General features: G+C 37.8%; 1 protein-coding gene across 1 annotated transcript; it reads right to left on the bottom strand.

The window, feature by feature from the left end:
- Positions 1-812: 812 nt before the first annotated feature.
- Positions 813-23910, bottom strand: chs1 (chitin synthase 1). The gene is made up of 34 exons (XM_084541907.1): positions 23279-23910; positions 20319-20454; positions 19156-19341; positions 18159-18360; positions 16985-17145; positions 16785-16860; positions 16304-16425; positions 15300-15477; positions 14770-14866; positions 14576-14672; positions 14108-14229; positions 13541-13636; positions 13057-13221; positions 12803-12950; positions 12274-12339; positions 11989-12161; positions 11773-11831; positions 11117-11317; positions 10860-11028; positions 10626-10741; positions 9496-9675; positions 9275-9379; positions 9067-9181; positions 8253-8334; positions 7907-8172; positions 7629-7729; positions 7426-7507; positions 6968-7121; positions 6575-6679; positions 6188-6298; positions 5237-5374; positions 5022-5101; positions 4592-4658; positions 813-1535 (listed from the first exon to the last, which is right to left on the bottom strand). Exons 1-34 carry the CDS (start codon positions 23323-23325, stop codon positions 1464-1466), a joined length of 4275 nt encoding a protein of 1424 aa, XP_084398033.1. The 5' UTR covers positions 23326-23910; the 3' UTR covers positions 813-1463.

Consider the following 23910-nt stretch of genomic DNA (forward strand, 5'->3'; position numbering starts at 1 on the left):
TTTTCACAGAACAGACAAGTTTTTAGAACAGTAAGTCACATTTAACAAACTGAGCCCCATGCCACTAAAACCCCCATCCACATCCTGTACAAGGATTCTGTGTTGTGATACCAGTCGCTCATCTACTAAACACACCAGGGCAATATAATATATATCCATTCATTACATAGAAAACAAGCAAAAGTAAATTCTGTTTGAAATGGTATGCATTATAGAAGTTGAATCATTAAAAATTTGTTTAAGAAAGGCTTTAAATAATGTAGTCTGCCTCCAGGCAAGTTGAGTAAGCACCCCTGTCTAAAATTATTAGAACATTATAAAGCTATGGCTTTTTTTTTTTCAATCTAATCAAAGGACATAAAATATTAATTTTCTTGTGTTGTGTGTGTGTTTGTTAGAGAGGAGTACACGCCCATGATATGAATCAGCCCTTTTCATATAGGAAACAAAAAACTTTATTTCTTTATGCAGTTACGATTTTCTTTTACAATACAAATAGTTTGTCCACAAATTTATTTTGATCATTTCACTAGTTTTCCAAAGCAAAAATTTTCAAAGACATTTTTCTTCCTTTCTAAAGTGCATCGTCATGATTGGCATACATAGTTACACTGATATTATGTTGACACAGTATTAAAAAGCAAAACAGTCTAAATTACAACCGAGTGAAAAATGAGGCTCAACAATAATAAATATTTCAATTGTTCATGAAATATATCATCTTGATGCTGTTTTTTTTTTTTTTGAGTATAAAAATGTCTGACAAAATGTTTTGCTACCTGTTAATGCACATCCAGCACACTGATGTTATACACTTCACTGAAGCTGACACAGACACCAATGCCAAAAATCAGATTTTTTTGTTTTTGTTTGTGTGTTTCCACACAGTGGGATTATTACATAGTGTGATGAAGAACCTGTACAACATCCTCTATCTTTAGACCTTGAACAGATAATAACATCTAATTAGCCCGTGGACCTGGTGCATTCAACCATACTTCACACAGAATAAATCTAAAGAGCGCTAAATATAACACTTCATCACTAAAGCTGCTCTTTCCTGTGATCATGTTGTGTTAAACCCCACATCTTAATAATTCCTCATTTTACACTGTCAAACAAGGCTTATTGGATCTGTTAGAACTGATTTCCCTTGAGCCGTTGCGCCTCCCCAGCTGGATTACACTCAAAATCTAGCTGGGAGGCAAAACAGCTGCTGCAGAATAGACGAAGAATAAATTTCCTATCAAAGAAAGTTGAAATGCACTGTCTACAAAGACTGCCCATTAGTTTAGCATCTATGTAGTATTATCTTGAGCAAAATGTACTGCATTCAATGCATTTTGAATGCTGATAAAAATAAAATCTCAGTAGAGGAAACAGCTCTCAGGTAGGAAGAGACTTGCTGATGATGCCAGTGTGGGATATTGTTGCGTGGTACTGCTGGTTGTAACTGCAGCTGCCTACAAGTCGTCACTGGTAATCACAAGTCCATTGGCAGACTGGTTCTCCATAATGAGGCCCTCTTCATCCTCCTAGAAAACAGAAGGATGCAAACATAGAAAAATGATCGCACAGGTTCTTTGCGTTTGTGTAATTTTATTGAACATAGTGTAATTTAATTTAATTTCAAATACATATTACAGGTGAAATATGGAGTCAAACCCTCTGATAATCATCTTTCAATTTCAATTTTCAATATTTTTGACTTCCATCAGTTGTTAATCAGTGCATCTCCATATTTCCACTGATTTTCTTACAATGTGTGTTTAAAAAAAAACAAGGCGAACACAAAGGCAACTGGGCTTAGAGTTGGTCCAGATGCCTTTCTCTTAGGTGTGTTTCAGGATGTACAGTACAATGACCTGGATGACTGAGAACCTTTCCAGATTTACAGTTAGTAAAACAGCGCCCCCTGGATTGCACTATTACGTAAATGTCAGTGTACGTAATTTAAGGCCGTGTGGTGGTGACAGATGGCATTGCCGACAGAAGCACAGGTGAAGCTTCTCCCCACTGGAAAACGGACCTAGCCGTCGTGACTCGTGTGAACACTGTTTCACTCAGGTTACATAAAAAGTTTTCAAAGTACTTGGCATGACGTAAACTGGGTCACTAAAACGTTTTCCACCAGCACTAATAGTATCGACTATTTAACTACAAACAGTCAATGCTATCTTAGCAAGACCTCCTAGCTAGCTGACGTTAGCTGGTGAAAATTGTGCATATTTTTTTTTTTTCAAAATTTCGAAAATTCTGGACCTGCGACAAAGAGGACCAAGTCGGAGCACATGACAGGAAATACATGGACATTAACTTTCACCTGACAAGAAGTGCAGTGGGGGAATATTATCTGGACACATGGAAGACAGGTCTTCAAACATGGTAGGTGTACCGCCTCCCTCTCACCTCTCGCTCTTTCGCTCATAAGAAACAACAACCTGTGGCTGCCTGTATAAACATTCCTTTAACTGTATCCTACTGTTATGCCCTGCGAGGGTGAAGAAATTAATTACTTTTTTGACATTTTAGCCGTAAAGAGTCCTGTTGGGCTGTGTGTGATTTATGTGGAGGTCTGGTAGTTGCTTGTTGGAGTCTTTCATCCTTGTCTTTTCTCTGGTGTTGTGTAATGAGTGAACAACTATAATGACAACATCTGAAGCAACCAGTCAGAGGTCAGGGCCTTTGTTGAAGAGGAATGACATACCTACATCAAACTGCATCATACGATGTAATACATAGTACTACTAAATATGTGCATTATATTTCATAAGATGAAATACGTGTGTATAAATAATAGTATGCATCTATTCTGACGGTATCATGTCACATCCTGAGAGCCTCCTTGCCAATTGGATCAAAACTGTTGTAATCTCCACTGCATTGCATTAAGGCGTATTTGCCAGTGTCGTTTCCAGTGCTCACACACCATGGTATCTCCTTGGATATACTATGCGCGCATACTATTAGATTCATACTACTTTTACAAAAAAAACACCTGCCTAATATGGTTCAATTCTCCCTTTTGCCTCCCACAAAGTTTAGGTGCACTGGGATATGGACACAGGCCTTTGAGGGTGTCCCATTGTGTCTGGCACCAGGACTCTGGTAGGGGAGTCTTTGGGACCTATGGTTGAGGGGAGGGGGGGGGCTCGGTGGATCTGTTTGGGGCATGTGGAGTTTGGAAGCCGAGTCAACAGCTTGGACTGTTTTTCATAGTTTTTAAGCTGTTCTTTAGCAGTTTTTGTGATGTGGAAGAACACACTGTCCCGCTAGGGTTGGCTGCTGCCATTAGGGAGTGTCATTGCTTGTCATTGATTGTCATTACCGGGTGGGGGTGCCTGGTCAGCCACAACGTTTAGGTGGGCAGTACATGTGTAAATAACATCTACATCAATACCAGGACCAGATGATTTGTGAAGATTATTAATGTTATCCCCTTCACCTGTCATTGGTTTTGATGTTGTGGCTGATCTGTGTGTAACTGGACTTTGTTGGAGGCCTAAAAATGGAATTCATTGCCTAAGTGTCTTTCACCTGCACTTGTTGTGTAGAACTTTGTGAGACAATACATGACCACACTTCACACATTTTCCCTATCAGTTTATGGTCTCAGCTGCTAGTTTTAAATCTTCGTTGATACTGATGGATTTCCATTTTTTTAAAGTCATGGTCATTTCGATTAAAATACGCAACAAGACGGGTGTTCTTTAGGACATAGCTGCCTTAGGATTGACAAGTCACTACTGTTTCAGCATGTGTAGTGTCCTCATGTCTCACTCGTATCTCATAAGCGTAATGGAACTGGACCAAGTGGTTAGAGATGCAGATTTGGGACTGTAAGGTCACTGGTTTGAATTCTGTAACCATGACTGTGGTGCATTGAGCAAGTCTATGAATGGATAGGTTAAATGCCATTTCCCCATGAGGGAGTAATAAAGGCCAACCAAAAAAGAAATAAATATGATAAATCTCCTACCTAAGAATTAAGGACCTTGTATTGGACCCTTTTTCACTGAAGACATTTTCACTTGTCACAATTGGGAAAGCGTATGTCTTACGTAAGGCTGCATTCCACACGGGGGAGGCGTTCTGTTTCTGTTTTCACCTTTCGTCTTAGCTTACACTTAGTGGGACTCAGCTATCATCATGCAAGCACCTGTGTTGTCTTTACTGTGACAAGTCAAAATGTGGTAATTATGAGAAACTGTCTCATAATTATGCAAAAGGTTAAGATGGTTATTAGTCATCACTATACTTTAATGCCAGCTGTGTTTGCCTGCAATTTGTGAAACTTCAGGCTTGGTTTGGATGCATTTGGGAGTTTCTGGACAGCACACATTGATGTGGAAGTCAATTAAGTGTATAGTGTCCTAATGTCCATCTGTCTAAGTAGCTGTCATTAAGAGTTGTACTGTAATTAGTGGATGTTTGCGGAGTTTTGCTTTACTCTCATGACGTGAAATCATTTGAAAATTGGATTTTCCTCCTTTAAGGGTTAAAAGGCCCAATAAGCATTAGCATGACTCAAACCATAATTACACTTCTGGCTTATTGATGTGTATATGTGTTTTTGGGTGGTGTAACTTACCTCATCCTTCGGTTTGTAGTCTTTCTCTGTGCTGCGGTAGGAAACTACGTGGATCAGGGTGTAGACCCTGAAAACGGAGGCACAAAGATGAAGCACAACCAGAAAATATAATAAAATATAATGAAAAAAGTAGATGGACAATAGTTACAAATACATGGAGCCGGTCATTATAACCCTCACAAAGACAGGAATTTATTAATCAAAAGTTCCCTGCTCTTGGTGGGGAGAAATATTCAGAAACCAGTTCAAAAACTTTGATTGAATTTTCACTGCCACAGAATCAAACCTTCATCTAAAACATGAAAAATTGTCCAGTTTAGTTTTCAAGGTCAGTGAGTTACCAGTGATTTTGTCAAATACAGTCCAATTTCACAGCTGCTAAAAAGCGAGCACTCTTTTCAATACAAATTCAGCTTATATGTGTGTTTACCTGTGGTATAACATGGCCAGAAACTGGATAATGAGAAGAACAGCAAAAGAAAGCAGGAACATCAGACTGAGAGGCTCCACCTGTCAAAACAGAATGACAGCAAAAGCAATTAAAGTGACAGCAGTCGTACCAGATATTCAAAAAGACATCATAGTCCTTTAAATGTATCTCTGTCTCTGCAGCACAGGTATCTAGGACTGTCTGTGTGTCCCAACCTTAAGGTAGTCTTCAGATAGAGTTCCGTTTGAATAGTATTTTGGGATCTTGATGCTGATGACATCATTTCCAATGGCCTGCAGAAAGAAGGTAGCTACCACCCACAGCACGTTGATTATGAAGTACAGGAAGACTGCCTGTGGGGAGGAAGAGGAGAAGTTAATAACACCTCTCAAGTCTTAATACGAAATACTAAAGATATGCTTTCACTGCAATATATAAAAGTAATAAACATAAGTATACAAATGGACAAACATTTTAATGAGATGAATGTCCCAGAAAGATCTAAAAAAAAAAAAAAAACAGCTAAGGCTTGAGTTCAGAATAATACTTAAATTCTAGTTAGGGCAGTACTGAGTTATCAGTGACCCAATTATTGCACATACTGTACAACTGCAAATGTTTGAAGAATTTTAGAACTTCTCCCTCATGTATTACAATGTTTTATTTCTTGTTACCTTAAAGCAAGAAAGAAAACAGCAAAGAAACTAAATAATTGGAGAGTCATCTCAAACTTTTGTAGATATTGGCTTGGACAGATCTCCTGGATTCAATTGAGAACTACCTCAGCTAACTTTTTTTTTGTTGTTAAGCAGATTAAAAGCTGCAGTGTCAACAGATGTTAGCTTTGTGTGACTTTTTGCCTCATGTTTTGTTGGAGGGACTTGTTGCCTTCATGTTGTCTTGACACTTATCACGATACCACACAATAATCAGGAGATCAGTCAACAACCAGAAGTTCTGTTTGACTTGTCTTTGGCAGCTCTCTTTCTGTATTAGACCGCTCTGTACTACCAATAGACACTTATCTTCTTCAATTAACTCACTCATCAGTGGCTCATTATCAATATTTGAACATCTAAACCAAGACAGAGTCTTCATGGATAATTTAGTTTATTTCACAAACACAATAGATGTATTTACAGAGACACTAAACCCATATTACTGACCTTATTGCGCAGTGACTTCAGTTCTCTGGTGATCTCATCCTTATGTGCTTGAGTTTCAGAAATGGGTTTTAAGTAGCGCTCGAGTAACTTGGTCCAGAAGTCATTCTCACCCTAAGAACACACATAGATACATGCACACATTTTTATTTAAACTAATGCAAAAGTGGAACAGAACAAGTGCCTGTTCAACATCATTGTTCTTGTTAGTTATGATTTCATATTGTATAGTCAACTGCCACCACTTTGGCCTTGTATTTTCTTTTCCCTTAACTTAGTTTGGTACAACTCTCAATATATTTGTGCCTTTTGTACCTTGTACCTTTTGTACCTTGGCTTGTCTCTGCAAGCTGATAGACATTAATGTTTCTCACAGAACCAGCATTTTACCTCTTCTAGTTTTTCCACTTGTGGGGCAGTGAGTGTTTTGTCGATGGCTCTCTTCACTCTCTTCTCTAATTTCTCCATTCGACTGGTCTTAAGGGTTTGCCGTGCCTGAGAGATACAGAAAGTCAATTATTCTGCGATTCAGTCTTTCCTTTTCTGCAGTAGCAGTTTGGGCTTCATAAAATGAATAAAGCCTTGGGAAAAGAAGAAGCAGTATGTGATTTATCAAAACAATACATTTTTGATACAGTACATAGGTTGTAATATCATTTCAATGCAATAATGTTATAGAAATGAAAACTTAAAAATCTCTACCATTGTTGCCAGAATCACCACACATAGTTTTACGAGCACATCCTTACACCTCTTTATTTTAACCAAGTCATCTATCATCACCTGCTTGGACAGCGCATACTGTAACTCGTCCAGCTGAGCATCTTCCAGAACATCTTCAGGCCCCACGTCACTGAGCTGCCCACTGAGTGTGTCTGTCAACATCAGGACCAACTCCTCACACAAATCATGATTATTTTTGCCGCGGAGTGCGTATCTGAGGAGGAGAAGAAAAACACAAATAAAGACAAACGAATGTAACTACACTTTCATGTAGGTTAGAGCTGATTCTTCAGGGCAACTGTGTTTGAGACCGATTTGGGTCACAGCAAAAGCACAATAAATGACACAGAAACATGTATTTTTGAGATTCTTGTACACATAAACACCACCTGCAAGTAGACAACACACACCAGAAAACCTCAACTGAAAAGTATTAAATTGTCAAAATCCAGAAGATTAAGAATGTATAAAAGCAGAATGTATTAAAGCAGTTTCTCTAGATCTTGTGAAATATTTACCGTATTTGTTCTTGTAGATTTCTCTTCAAATTGGCATAAGTAAGCTTCTTCAAAAAAACTGCTTTCACCGGCAACACCCAATCTGCACGCACACGTGAACAAATAACGTTTTTATTGCTTTGGGTCTCATGCGTTGTACAACAATATACTGTTAATATTAACATATTGTATACAAATATACAACATGCAGTAGTGCTTCTCACCCTTTACTGGACGCTCCTCTGTTTCTAAGCCGTCAGCCCTGTCGTCATCATCTTCATCAGATGAACTCGGTGTTATGCTTCCCTTCCTAATACTGCTGTCACTGCACACAGGCACCCACATTTTTGTGAATATTTGGAATTATGTATTTTGTAAATCCAATGTTTCTTTCCTCACACAAGGACATGAACAGGGGCTTGAACAGTACTGTCCCATTTCCAGGGCAATCAGTATGTGGAGGGTGTTTGTGTCAGCTAAAATAAATAGTGAACAAATAGATTAAGGATCAAGGAAAGAAAAATACCTGCTATTGGAAGCAGCGTCACTGCCTCTTTCTGGCCTCCATTTCTTTGACAGTTTGTCAGCTCGATGCTTTTTAACATCTTCCACAGTGTGTTCTGGTGTGCCATCAACTTTGGTTTGTGGCTCCAACTTTGAGTCTGCTTGTTCAGGTATTTCAGGGTTGGTAGTTGTAATGAGAGGGGTTTGCTGTGCAGCCTTCCCTGTGATCTGTTGAAGCAGCAGATTCTCCTTGTCCTGGGTTACCTGTAAAGCAGCAGAATACAGTAATCAGTCCATCCGCCCACCCTATGAAGGGCTTGTCAGTAGCTGTCTGGCAACAGTACCTGTATCTTCATGTCCCAGCAGCACAGTGTACAGTTTCTGTCGCACAGTACATTTTTGGTTTTCTTCACTTCTCCTTCTCCCCTGACAGACAGAAGGCAGGAGACAATGTCATATTAAAAACATAAATTAAAATGCAGACAGACGAAGGTGAGTGTTTTTTGGGGTTGCAGATTGGCATGAATTGAAAATAAATTAATTGCCTGCTGTCTGACTGTGCTTATCTGTTGGATTAGTGAATTCTTGAATCACCACTACCTTGTGGATGAGCCTCAGGTAAGCAGTGGAAAATGGATGAATTAATTGACTTGGTCAGCTAAAATACTACATAACTGTACATAATACTTTTTATACATTGTATATGTTGGGCCTTTTCAGCCGTTTGCGTTATTCTATATATGCATGTTTTATTTATATTTATGTGTATGTTTGTCTCCTCTTATGTGCCCTATAATTAGAGGTTAGTGGATTTATGTGACATTTTATAATTAGCATGTTGATAATCAAGCAACATTAAGTCTGCTCAAGTGGTAGAATATATTACTCTATGTTTTATCCATGTAATATCTATGTCTAGATATTATTCTATGTGCCACCACTAATGACATTGGTGCTGACATTAGAAGTCATTTAATCAGCTAATAGGCTCTTTTAAGATTAATTGGTGACTAGAATCTTAATTTGTGTAATTTGAAGCCACATAATGAATTAAACATGCAGTAATTAAAAGATTAATCAATAATGAAGATACATTTTTTGCCAGCCTTAAGTACCAGCCTTAAGTACCACTACTCAATAACAGTGATCATTGCTTACTTAGATTCCCTTGTGCCCCAGGACACAATGTGCATGTTGACCAGTGAGTAGATGGTCAGTAGGAGGTATCCACTGGGGATACAGATGAAATACATCAGACCATAGATAATCATCCCTGGAGGAGAAAGAAAGAATAACATTACATAACATTACACAATGTGACAACATGACAACATGACATGACATGAAAATGATATATGTATCATACCAAACTCCTCTGGGTGTAGTAAAGCTGTCACCAAGTACATGACTGTCATTGAAACCAAAAACACACCGGTGGGTGTCAAGAATGTGCCCTGAAGCACCATGTCACCTGAAAGTGGAATGTAGTGTTTGTATGAATATTTACACTCATTTTATTAGAAATATCTCAAAAATGCACAGTACACTACATACAGTAAAATAAAGGGAAAATAAGATTTGACCCACCAATGATGGAAAATAAAGATGCAGTCATGAGGAATGCATACAAAACACTCATAATGGCAGCGATGGTTATTTGGGTGTTGCTCTTGGTTACAAAGCAGATGATGATGTAGAAGACTGGAGGAACGCTTGCAATAATGATGGAGAGTGTACCAGTAATCTGGAAGACAAACTGGAAAGCGCCTGGTGAGAAAGGTCGGGGAGAAAGAGATTGGGGGATGAATTAGAGATGTAGGTAGATGGATGAAAAAATTATTTTCACAGAAAGATTATTAATGCAGATGTACAAGGCTTTCTCAGACCAAGTCTGTGGGTGTTTTATGAAAGACTGGATAGTCTTCCAAAATGCTACTGCATGAAACTTATCACTGATAACCTTTGCTACATATTTGCTGTACAATAATTCTGGTCATAAATTTATGACTCAGATAGTACAATGGGACTGTTACCAGGAACCATGTTCATAAATCACCTTTGAAATGGGACACCGCAGTGGTGGCTGCCAGAAGTGAATATTTTGCAAGTCTTTCAAATGACCACAGGTAGACCTCCCTCATGTCCCGTTGTCTGCAAGTGTCCATATCAGTCAGCTATTGTCTGGTCCTGTCTTTGATCTCGCATACACGGCCTAGTTGTTAAGCTAGCTTTGCTATTACAAGAAGAGGGAGTACCAGTTTCAGAGTGAGCAGAAGTTCACATAGCTGAGGAGGAAAGATGATTGTTTACAAAACAAGTCTAACGTCACCTCTGCATCACAGCTTACTGCTGAGGAAAGAAGGCATTTCCTGCTGCGTTTATTTTTTTCCTGATGTGATTAGTTTAGTCACTGTACTCAGTTTATTGTGAGCATAGTGAACTGCTTTATTGCTCAGGTTACCCAATATAATGGTCATGATTGGTAGTAACACGAATGAAACTAAGTCACGCGTTTTACGTGAATTCAGGGTCTTTAGTTTATTGTGCACTCACAGATAAAAGATCATAAACAGTTGTATTCAACCTTCACAAATTTATAACTATGATACTGAGAGCCAGATAAGAGGATGTGTGAGAGAAAATAAGAAAACGTTAGCTCTGCCTTAGTCATTGGCAAACACTGACAAGGAACTTAAATAAAATAAACTCAAACCTACCTGCTATCATGAGAGTCACAGAGGCTGGTCCTAGGATAGAAGATCCAACAGTGAACATCTGGTATAAAATGTAAAGCCTGGAGATGGACGAGTTTCTCTTCACTGTCTCTGCACCACTGTTATTTAAGTCACAACCATGCAAGAGTTAGTATGAAAACGTTATGAATGTTGTAGTATCCTTGTCTGATTGGGAAATTATAGGTTGTAGACGCTTGAAAAACTAAGTACTCTAACCTGTGCAGAAGGTCCAAGGTATTAGCCAGTGTAGAAGGTCCCCATCGTCTTCTCTGGTTGTAAAACTCTTTGAATTCTTGTGGTGAGTTGGTGTAAGCATCAGATGCAGCGTTGTATTCAACACGCCACCCTTGCTGCAGTAACAACGTACACAGCCAACGATCTTCCCCTAGAAAAGTGAACAAAGAGGAAAAGTTAAGAGGCTAAAGCAATGTGAGGAATAAATGGTTGGTGAACTAGTGGCAATCTGTGCCAACCTTGGTCATATTGCACATATTCCGAAGCTTGTGTTGCAGTTGTTGTGTATCTCTTCAAAACATTGTCATCCATTAAAGCTGACCCTCTAAACAGACTAAAGCATCCTGGACTGCACAGCACAGAACCAAACACATGCTCTGCTGTCTTCTGGAGCCAGTGGCCTACTGCATACTCAAACTTCTGGTACCATACCATGGGACCTGTGATGGCAGGGTAGTGAAAAGAGAGAATCACAGTAAAAGAAAAATATGATTAAATGGAGTAATAAGAAAAACGCTGAAAAAAAATAAATAGATCATAAAATTCTGCTTTTTGGTCGGTCCCTTGTTGTGGACTACAGAGCACAGGAACACCTGCTTGCACATGCAGGATTTGTACTATTGTTAACGTGATCATAATGAATAATAATAGCTAGAAACTGCAACTTGACTGGTTGGCAGAGGCATACACCTGTGAGGCAGTACTTCTAGTATAATGTGTGATAATGACCATTTAAGATCATGAATCTCTTGAAAACTCAGTATCTTCGCTATCATCGCACAGATTTCATGTTATGTCTCTTTATTGATTCATTTGAATCTGGTTTTAATAATCAACATCAGTGTCACACACACAAAATAGAAGAGCTTAATGCTGCAAAAAAGCATCTACTTACCCATGCCAGTAGGATGGATTCTACCACATGCTGCACCTACATTTTCATACATCCTCAACCTGTTGATCAAAATAGTTTTTAATCTTTTACATGCAGTAAAACATGCATTTTTACCTTGTCTGTATGACAAACTGTCAAAGTAGTATTTCTCTTTCTGTTTTTACTTTTTAATTTGAACCATGATGGAATACATTGGTTGATTTGTCTCTCACTTACCTGTCCACAAGTAGAATCACAGCTTTTGGTTGGAAGTCAGTGTCTCCATCAAGAGCCAGAATATACGTATTGTCATCAGAGATGAATTTTCTCTTGCTGTCATTGTCATGCTGAGGCATGAGGTAAACCTCACCATCCATAGATACCAAACTAGCTCTGCATGTATTCTGGCGCTGAAAAAAACAAAGAAACACAGGATAGATAAATAACATGTCGTAATATTTTATACACACTGTCAAAATACTAATATGTATAGATTTCCAGCAAATGTCAGAAAAGTCTTACTGGGAGCTTCTGAGGGTTCTTGACAAGGTAGCCCTTCCAGCCCAGCAGATAATACAAGTACATTATCTGTAAGTCATAAACATTTATTTATTGTGTGGAAAAACCAAGACCTCTCTTTAAATACTCAAGAACAATCTGAATATTGAATCGTCCTGAGAAATGTTTATTTGATTAAACTGAGAAACAGTGAAGAAACACATATTTTAAAGTAACCATCACACAGATATCCACATAATTCTGAATAATATCTTAAATTGTATCAAAATATTTTCCTACAATGCTGTGATACACTTGAAGAGTTGTTTTAGTTAAAAATATACATGTATACGTTGGAGATATTAAGTAGCGCTGTAACAGTCAATTAACTTGCATCATGTTTCTGTCATATCTACAAAACATAACAAAAAAAAGTCATTAGTTTAAATGTTTATAAGTCATACTGTTTGAAAATCTTTTGAAGTGAAGAAAATTGAACACTGTAACTTGGACTGAAACACTTTTTGACATTTCATAAACTCCTATTCGTTACCTGTGACCATCTTTTTTTGTTCCTGATGAGGCTTTTATCTTTTAGATGAATCAAGAGCATGTTCCCCTCTGGCAAAACAAACATCAACCTGCCACCATAGGGAGTCTCAATGATTGACACTTCATCTGGCTCTTTGTTTGTGAACACCCTGAAGAAAAGGAAGCGTGCAATGGTGAGTTTGAAAGAGAGAGCCATAGAAACACTACGTGAATAAATAAATAAATACATAGAAGCTGATAGATGGATAATCTCACCGATAAACCTCTATGACAACATTGATCAAATCCTTGACGTAAGAATTAACCACTCTCTTTTCTGTCTCCTTTTCAGTCATGAAGGCATCGTCTACATAAATGTGACACTCAAAGTCAAAACAGTCCTTATGTTCTTCTTTTGGATCACCCCGATATCGGTCCAACCTGAGACAGCAATAGATGACATTAGGAAAAGTATATTCTTCTTTTTAAAGTAAATGAATACAATTATGTATTTGTTTATGTTGAACAATCCCAAAACTTTTTAATTCTAATTATAGAACTGGTCTTGGATGTAATTGATGATTAATAGTTTTTTACATTATAGTAGATTGAAAAGCTCTCTCTAACTGCTTCTTCCTTATTCAACTGACACTGTTGAGAATAAAAACCTAGACCACACCAAGATTTTAATATGCTGTAGCTTATTAAAGACATGTAAAAACAAAATGATAAACTCATACTGGTACAGCTGGTGTCTAACCTGAACATGGAGGTGAGAATCTTCAGCATCTCATCATAGGTCTCGTGCCACATGGTAGCACAAAGATAGATCACAGTGTTCTGTATTTCATCTTGGCTGTGGTGAAGATGAAAGAGGAGGGGAGAAGAATTTTGAAACATTTCATGCTCTGAACATGCACATGTACGAAACATCTGTTATGGAGGCTCATTACAGACAGTGCCAGTGATTTTATAAAATAACCACGCGTGCAACTACGATGAACCAGTAATGGAAAAAAAAAACAATGACGCACTTTTGTCCTGATTGCAAACCATCATTACATTTCTTCATCACAACATCATTACATATAAAAACGTATTAGCGGTATAAGAAAACAGCCAACACTTGCATGTGTTAATAATTAAATATATTTTGAATCTATTATGCTTTGCATCTGACACATCTGTGAAAATGTTTGTGTTTCTGCTGCATCTGATTTTTACTCTAAACGTATATTGTCCACAAACCCGCTAAAAATAAAAATCACAATAAAATCAGACACAAAATAAAAGAACCGGGTACATTCTGGTCTTGGATACCTCTTACCTCTCTTGGTTTCTGGCTCGTGGTAACTTCATCTTGGTGTTGAGTAGTAGAGACAGGTCAATGAAAGCAGATTCATAGAGTCGTCGAACAAAGAGCTGAGAGGTTCTCTCTATGCGCTGGACCTAATACGTGATGGACCATAGGAACATTTACTGTTGGTGGATGCCTTTTTGTTTGACATAAGTTAAGAGTAAACAAAAATTCAAGAGTAATTGTTATTTTAAGTTTTTAAGTTTAGCAGTAGGATGTAGATTAAAGGTCCAGTGTGTTTGAGACACAAATTCTCTGAGGTGGAAGAGAAGGATGACGGTGGTGTATTCAATTGGTTGCAATTTGCAGTCTAACCACTAGATGGCTCTTAATTCGTCACACTGGTCCTTTAAATTAATGTTTGGAGTAATCTGGGTGAACCAGGGCTTTTGGAAGTTTATTGTAAATAAATGGAAGTGTGTGTGTTTATGTTGATACCTTGATCTTCCATACGTAGTAGGTACATGCAACAAAGCCCAACCACATACACGTTCCCTCGAGTGCCAGCATGGAAAAAGGCCATTGCAAGTAGTGACTGTTAATGAAGCAATCCATAAGTATTTGGAACATTTAGAAGAATGCACAGATGGATGCATGTTTAACATGTGACACACGTGAGCACGCAAACATACCTGTTAAGTGAAGTTCGACAGATACTCCTGGTAACCTCGAGTAAGATCATAGGAGACGTGTTCTCTTCGTTTATGTTGATCACGCTTTTGCAAAACTCTGCAATGGAAGCGTAAGAAAACATTTTTGGATTTGAGTAAGTGAACATTTATGCATAGAGCTTTCCAGTATATGTGGATGTAGATAAGAGCAGTAAAAACTTTCTCTCCATTAATCACACATTAACTATGGATTTCATGTGATTAATCATGATTAATTATTTTAATCTATTGACATCCCTAATTTATACACATTATTAGGAGACAGACACTGGTTGGGACTAAAGCACCACTGGGTGCACAGTTAGCCATAGCTGCTCAATGACAAATCTACTGTGTAAAAACGTAATGGAGCTTGTAATGTGAGATACTGGAAAATGTATTGCAAAGTAACCGTTTCCCACCATGCCCCGTTGAAAGCTGTATAAAATGTCGGAAAGCAGAAACAGTTCTCAACATAAAAGCAACGTTAGAAAAAAGAAAGGAATCGTCACCATTTATGTTGATATGTGATGCACCGTCAAGTTTTTCCGCGTGCGTTAAGAACAGTATCAGTCCCAGCATTAGCACCGCAGGCCCCGTGCAGCATACTGGTAACGCAAAACTCATCCTGACAGCGTGAATCTTACAGGCAACTACTCCAAACCAGTGGCAGGCTGCTGAGCAGAAGGCCTGGGACAAAATACAAGGGAAATATTTATTAGAGGAACGAAATTCAATTTTACAGTTCAACTGTTTAAGTAGTTAATCAGACTCAAGTCGTAATTTTATCTGATATACTCAAGTCGTTTACTTAAGATAAGATTCTGAACTGTTGACATGCCTGGGAGATCAATGGGATACAAAAGAAAGTGGTCTATGCTTTTTAATTTTTAATACATGAAAACTGCTGTACCAGGAAGTGTTGGATAAAGAGGCTTATGTTGGCAGCTCAGTGATTAGTGACTGATTAAACCTGTAGTTTTTTAAGAATCAGTGTGGGTGATATTTGGTATTTCTGCTGCCTTAATCTTGGCTAAGCCAGGTGTGAGACATTAAAAGTAAAACAGTAAAGGTAAATACAGAATTAAGTGGAAAGGAAATGTCTGATTTGTCTTGTTTTTATTACACTCCGACCCAATTTAGCCAGCCGCAGTGGTCTCTCTGCAGTGATAAATCAAATGATTTTAGCTGATTTATTGCATACATTTCAGTTATTACTTATTGCAGTTTATATACAATATACTCTACTAACTTATTGAAATACATATTACATGAACTCAAACTTGCTTTCTTGGATGGTGCTACTTGTGTTTGACAAAGCCTTGGTGCTATCCTTCAGTTTATAAAGAAAAATTTAACTTAACCATTGAGTACCATACCATCAAGCGCCCTAAAATTTTAAGTATCCTCAAAGAAAAGCAAAGAAATAAGAGACATATAGACATACTCTGCACTCTACTGTACACTGTGTACAGTATCAGGTCTCTGTCTGTTTTTCTGTCTCGCTTCTACCTACCTGTAAGAAAAACAGCCCCAGACCTATTTTCAGGAGTTCCGAGTCTTCCTCTTGCAGGCTAAAATACGACCAAGTTATTTTAGTCTCCCGAAGAACTGCGTGGTAGATCAGGTATACTCCCCCTACAACAGAATAAAATTATTTGCTGATGTAGAAAAAAAGTTAATAAAGCAAAATGTATAAATGTACCATAAAAGTAACATGAAGTATATAATGGGACAGTATAAAGAGTAGGATGTGTTAGAATACTTGAACATAAAACCATAAAAGCAAGTGTGCTGATTTAAAATGGTAAGAAACACAATGGATTGGCAGTAAATAAAAGGAAATCAGGCTGTTGTATACAGAGGAATAAATCTTTTTGCAGGATAGAAAGCTGAAGACTTCATCACAGCTGGAGAACATCCAATCCATGTCCACCCGTCATTGGAAAGCTGTTTTTTTCTATATGTTGATACAGACATTGACTGCATATAATTACCTATCACCAGTATCCTCAGAGTACTGCTGATGACAAACACAAAGTCCCTGAAACCGTCCAGTTCTGACAATGTATCCTGCGGGGTGTAAAATGGAAAACAAGTCTCACTGATTATGTCAACTCAGTATATTTACACACAATAAATATATAGGCAAAGTTCAATTTCCTGCTGAAGCTCCACCATAGAAAAAACACTATACCTGCAAGCGGTTAGTAGCTTGAAGTGGATTTTCCCACCAGCAGAGGGAGATGAGAAGTGAAGAAACCACTCCAATTCCAATAAAGAGATAGCAGTCGGACGTCTCTCTGTCCACATGTGATGTTACACGAACATAGTAGTCCAGTCCCAGCAGGCAGTAACCTGTTAGTTAGACAGTTAGTTACTCAGTTAGTTAGTAAGGTATCATCCTATGACTGTGTCTTTATTATGTCAGTGAATTCATAAGCACGGTATTTATTTCAGTAATGCTATATTGATGTAACATATTTTGAGAGAAATGTAATGCCAGATGGATTACATTTTCTATTAATATGGTATGGTCCATAAATTTGATGATTCTTTCATACAACAAAACAATTTGTCTGAGCTTAATCCAGCCTGTGATTGCGTTTGCCTAGCTTGTCACTTAGGTTGTCAGCTATGCAACTGACATTAAATGAATGACATACTTCTCTCATTCGGTTTCAGTATTATTCATATTTCTTATCTTAACAATGTGAATTGAAATGTTTTTATCATCTGTGGAGCTTGGAGCCTTCATGCAGTTTGTATTTCAATGCTCAAATCAGAACTTGTCACAGTTGTTTTGACAGTTAATAAATCTTTCATCTGAGAGGGTTGCCATAATGAGGGTGGCTGTTTTACTGAACCAGGCATAGAAAAACACAGCTCAACAGGGGAAAAACAGTGAAAGAGTTGACTGATAATTAAATATAAGTGGGAGAAACCGAGAAGCATTGTGACATCTCTCATTGCACATGAACTATAGGAGGAAGAAAAAACTCTTTTTGATTCACCCCTTTCCTATTCCTAATTTAGGTCTTGACAAAATGTGTCATTGTGCTATTAAACCTAGCCATCCTATTACCTATTCAAGACTTGAAAATGTATATTTAATGTGATTTTTGTGGCGCTGTGAAGCAGTGTTTTGTATAGTCCATGCTGTGAAGCAGTGTTTTGTACAGTCCATGTTCAGTCAGATGTTCTTGTTTTTATATTGGATAACAACAAACATGAGTGGAAATCAAGACTCAGCAGCACCACAGTTAAAGTACAATGGATCACTGATATCCACATTGTACATCATTGTTTGCAGTGATAACAGAAAAATAAAAAGACATTAATATCTAACGGACGGTAAATTAAATAGTTACCAGCAACAGTGAAAATGAGAGAGCAGATTGGGAAAATGATTTTCCAGGGTTCTCTCTGTAGTCTGAACACTATCTGCAGAACAGCAGATATAATACACACTCCTCCGCTGAGGAAGAGGTTGGTCAGTACGTCAAACCGAGGCATGACGACAAGCACTAGCACCGAAGTACCAAGAGACACCAGGCACTCAATCAAGAAAATCTGGAAAAGACACAAAGACATCATTATTTCCACACAGATATTGTACTTCCATCAGCTACAAGCTGGTCAAAAAGTTTATCTTTTAAATCTAGTCAAAAGAGTTTTAGATGATTGACACCAATTGCACAGCATTGTATTTTATGCATGTCCTCTGTTGGCAGCGGACATGTGGATTTGTACATTTATTAATAATAAACATTATGAAGCATCACAGTTTCATAAAACACTGCTTTTTCGTCCAATTTTGGAATTTCCCTGGACAGTATTTGAGGACATATTTATGTTTTAAGAATTAGGACACAGATAAAATGGCGGCTCAACAAGTTTAGTGCAAAAACGGAGAAAGATTAATATGAACCATTGACATGTTGTTGTCAAGATCTGAATAATAGATGTGAGTTTGTCATATAGAGCCAACTGTTTTATTTTGAAAATAGAAAATAATCATTGGGCTGCCCAGTGGTGTGGTAGTTAACACTGATGCCTCACAGCAAGACCGTTCAGTTTGCATGTTCTCCCTGTGTCTGCGTCCAAAGGCATACTTGTTACATTAATTGGCCTCTCGCTCAATGGCAGCTAGGATAGGCTCCAGCCCCCCACCCTCGCGACCCTCCAGAGGACAAGCAGTTACAGAAAATGAATGAATGAAAATAATCATAATGAAATTAATGAAAATATTTCTGCAGTACAGGATTGTAAACAAGAATTCAAAATGTACATTTTTCTACTCTCTAATTTGTTATGATTCCGTGCAAAGGAGACTACATTATGAATTAGAAGTTTAGAAAAACATACAAATGCCATGGTCTTCATCTTGGGCTGTACGAAGCTCTTGAAGGCACACCGCCACAGAGATTTAAGAAAGACCAGGAAGTTGGGGCAGACCAGGCAGAACACCAGCATCAGCATGTAGAACTGCTTTTCCTTTTCGGTGCAGTTGGAGGTTGGACTGGACAATGTTGTCAACACCAAGAGAGTACCCTGGATGGACACAAACGACCAGAGTATTTTAGATGAAACCAGAAGGTCAGACAAATGAGACGGAAGACCAAAAGTAAAAAAGTAAAAGTACAACTACAAAAGTCAAGTTGCATTGCTCTTTTTGATACAACAACAAACTCCATTGTGCAGATACTGTCAATAGAAATTATTGTCATGTTTTCAGCTCCTGAAACCTCACAGCTTGATTTAGCTGCAAACCAGTAAGAAGAATCATCACACAGAACAACAACAATCTTTTTTCTTATTAAATACAAAGTCAGATACGGTAATCTCTATGAGCGTAGCCCTGTGATGTATCATCAAGGAAGAAGGCCAGAGGAAGAAGACAAATCGAAAGTAGAAGCAGAGAGTTAAAGATTGATAGGGGAAAATGAAGATGATATCCGCAATAGCTACACGTGAAACAGATAAGGAAATACAGCAAGAGATAAGACAACAAAAAGAGAGATGGGTACAAAGGGTTAAAGCACTGTAAGCCCTTCCTTAGCATAAAGAGCAGGGATGTTGTTCATGCTATTTAGTCATCAAGCAGGTCAGAGACAGATCAGGCTGTTTTCACATGTTGTGTCTGTTAAACTAAATTCTTTGTGGAAATATTATTGAATTATTATGACTGGTTAAACTATTTTAAATACCAACTAAATACTAATCAAGAACATTTTTACCAATATGCAAAATATCAAACACAAGCTCCGCTTCCACCACAGCTGCCAGTAGGAGACATTTGAGACGTACATACTCATGTCATAAACTGTAGTCTTGACATGACAGTAATTGTACCTAATAATAATGTAAAATTAAAATATAAAAGCAATTTTAATCAAATCAAAAATCCCTATGGATCAACGCTTCCAACACAGGAACGCTATATTTAATTTCTACCTTAACACTGATGATAAAAATATATAAAATATATATATTAAAAAAACATCACTGAGAGAACGAGAGAATCTTACCTTAGCGACAACAGCACTGGTCAGGACCGCTAACCCCACAATAACAGCTACCAGGTACTGAGCCAGTATGAAACATCTTCTCTTTTTTTCCTTCTCCGCTCCTATGGGATTCAGCTGAAATGGATCCCATGTATCCCTGAGACACAAACATTGATTGATTATAGATACAGGGAGATTAGATGGACAGTCTAATAATGCGCTATGAAAATGGATCGCTAATAATCTGACAAAGCCGGAGTCAGTCAACTCATGTCATGAAAGCTGGCAAAATAATGAGGTGAGTAAGTCCCACTGTTTTTGGTTTTTTTGTTGTTTTTTTCCCCAAGAACATTAACTCATCAGTCAGCATGTGACTTTTTTGAATCAAAACCTGCTGCTGGAGTTTAAAATGTAATATTACATGTGTTTGAAAATCAGAAAAAAAGCTTGTGTGACACTTGGTGTGCGTCCCAGTTTACTGCCTTTGGACTAGAGATACTTTCTGATTTAGTAGTTGGGCTTTTCATTGTTATTTTCACACAAATCCACACACGTGTTCCAATAGAAATATCAGTATTGACATGCAAAATATTCACCTACTAATTTAGGGTTACACAAATAGACAAATAGACACAGTAACACAAATAGATAATAGTTGGAATGATGTGATAAACTGAAATGTCATAAACCAGGGTGCAGGTTGTGTCTGTCACAAGATCAACAAAATCAAATCAAATAAAAAAAAGATTACAGTGTACTTGAAATGACTGGCTGATGCAGGTCATGATCACGGTGTGGAACTGAATGTTGTTTGCATATAGAGGAGTTTGTGTGGAAAATGAGGCTTTCTTTACTGTCAGCAAATCTCTTCCAGTGCATGTCATGACTTGGGTTAATTGGGTACAGTTTGTCATTATCTTTCCTGAAATAGTTTTCTTTGTGTTTGTTTCTATTTTCTACCACTATCTATTAGGACTAGTCAGTGGATTCTTTTAGAGACATTTAAGTATGAAAGGTAAAGGTGAGAGAGAATGACAGGGAATAGGGGTCCCAGGCTGAATTATGATTTAAGAAAACTACAGCTACAAATCAGACATCTTGGCTGACTAAAGTCGTTGGTTTGATTTCTATGCTGCTGTGTTGAGTTTCTTCCTGCGCTACAAACAATGGTCATTGAAACTGAGCATTATCAGGTTGGAGTTGGAGCTAATTGATGTTGATCAACAATTAGTTTTACTGCTCTCACTGATATCTGAAGCATAAATGTCTCCTGTACCTCTGACTGCACCTGTACCTCTACACCTGTGTTTTCTGGCTCTGTCAACAACACTAATGATACGTTTCTTATCAGCTTCTCTGCCATCCTCCACTGCTAGCTGATTAATTCCATGTACAGAATGATTATCAAGCTGCTGTTTTTCGTTGACCTGATAATACTTATAAATTCATTAAAAATAATCTCTGACGTTACCATACATACGACAGTAAGATAGCACAAAGTCCACGTGTGGATCGGATCGCCCAGAGCAGGTCTGGCAGAATGTGATTTTGTCAAATGACAGCACGTATTTGTGTGTGACACAGTTTTTTGATGATGCATTAGACATAATGAATAATTGAACTGAATTATTTTGGTCAACTTTCCAAAACTTGGTGCAAAACTGAACGCTAGCTGAACCTTGCAAGGAGGAAAAACACCAATTTGCCCAGGTGTGTGACAGAGAGGAAGAAGCATAGGCCTTACAACTAAGTACACACGCTAGGCAGCACACTGAATGACTGACTGGTTTTGGAAAGAGTTCTGGTGATATATGACCTAATCTGTTATGTGTTCTTGTGCAGAAACGATCATGAAAGTCAACCAACTACTTAAACTGTTTATATTTAATTACCTAAGAAAGGAACTTACGAGTTTCTCAAATTAGTTGTCCAGTCATAAATATTGAAATTAGATTTCATATTAGCTAAGCCTGTCCTGTCATTTACAGTGATTTGACTGCTGTATGTACCACATGCACAGCTCAACAGATGGTTCAACTTGCCAATTTGCCTTAGACAGTGAGTAGAGTCTTTAAAACAAGTTGAGGATTGAAAAAAGTTCTTGTAAAACCTTCAACTTATATAGAAGATGCAAATAAGCGTATATTTAAAAAAAAAAAAAAATCTCTAAAACCAGAAACACCCTCTACCACCCACCTAGACCAAACACTATTTTAATACTTTCTATTAATAGTTGCCATCCTTCTGACAACTGACCACCTAACGATGATGAAGAGGTTAATAAAACTTGTTTTGTTTATTAGTGTTGTTTGTCATAGAGTAACTTTCCTTAAAGCATTAAATACATTCGCGTGCAGTGTTGTAGAATGTGTGTTAGTGTTGTTAAAGAGTCAAAGAGTAACTTTCCTTAAGGAAGGAAATAAGTTTACATCCAGTAAGTTGATGCGTTTAAGAGGTTACTGCTGCCAGATTTTTATTCGCTTGATAACAGAGTATAAAAAACTGTGACGAAAGCAGAGCACATACAATTACCAGAATCGGCAACAAGGATGCAAAAATTGTGATATGAACAAACACGTATACAACAGCAGCTTTTTTTTTTTTTTAAAGAATGTTTCCTCAGGTTATTTCTAGAAGAAGCTATCAAACTTCCACAGTACAGACAATTTCGACAGCATGAGGCTAAAATAATACAGGCCCCTGAGAAGAACATGGATTTCTTTTGCCTAAAAAGAAAGTATCGGCAAGACAGCTTCCTTTTTTTTGTCTGTGTATTTGATCAGACGGGTTAATTAAGATCAAAGTGTGGTAACAGGGCTCAGTGGACGGCCATTCACATAAATGTGATTGAAATGCATCTCATGTCACATGCATCACCCTCAGTCTCACATATCGGTAACATTTGTTGGCACCTTAAATCAAGCAGGAAATGAAACAAGATGACCTTCAAGAGGCTCCACTTATTGTAGATGAGTATTTACCTGTGTCGTCCCTCTCTTTTCTGTCCTCTGTATTTCAGTTCCTCCATCGTGTTTGTCTAGTCCAGTGCTGCAGCACAGACCTGAAATTTGTAATGTATTGTTCAATTTAATTGGCTAAATTATAATAAGTTTATTAATGTGAAACGCACATACAGGACAAAGAAAATAATTTCTTCAAGGAAAAAAACTGAGATTCAATCAACCAACCTTAATCAGTTTTTATAAAGCACTTTAAATACAACAACAGAACATCATAAGATTAAAATCATAAGGCAATGAAACGATAAAACCAATAAGAACTAGGGGTGTAACGGTATTTGTATTCGTCCCGCGGTGTCACGGTACGGGCGTCACGGTTCGGTGCACACAGTCATACGGCGAATACGTCTGAGTGAGTAGCCTATTTAAAAAAATAAAATAAAATAAAAATCGAGTCCTCACTTCAATCCAGGTGACGGTAATGAGCCTAAAAGCAGCGAGCAAACGTTATTAGCCTACAGAAGAAGAAAAACATACAAAGAAGAAAAGTAATAGAAAGTGTGGAGCATGGAAGGATTGTACGAAGGATGTATTAAGACAAGTGTGGAGTTGGAATCACCAGTGCGGGAACACTTTGGTTTCCCAGTGCAACA

The sequence above is a fragment of the Chelon labrosus genome (assembly GCF_963514085.1).
Source record: "Chelon labrosus genome assembly, chromosome: 3".
Classification (NCBI taxonomy): Eukaryota; Metazoa; Chordata; class Actinopteri; order Mugiliformes; family Mugilidae; genus Chelon; species Chelon labrosus.

Bases quoted from the DNA above. Each gene is read 5' to 3' on its own strand.
- chs1 (XM_084541907.1), bottom strand. From the start codon at position 23,325: ATGGAGGAACTGAAATACAGAGGACAGAAAAGAGAGGGACGACACAG. The intron at 11,318-11,772 runs GTAAGTAGATGC...CTGCCATCACAG, and splicing joins AATCCATCCTACTGGCATGG to GTCCCATGGTATGGTACCAG. The intron at 1,536-4,591 runs GTAAGTTACACC...TCTGTTTTCTAG, and splicing joins ACTACAAACCGAAGGATGAG to GAGGATGAAGAGGGCCTCAT.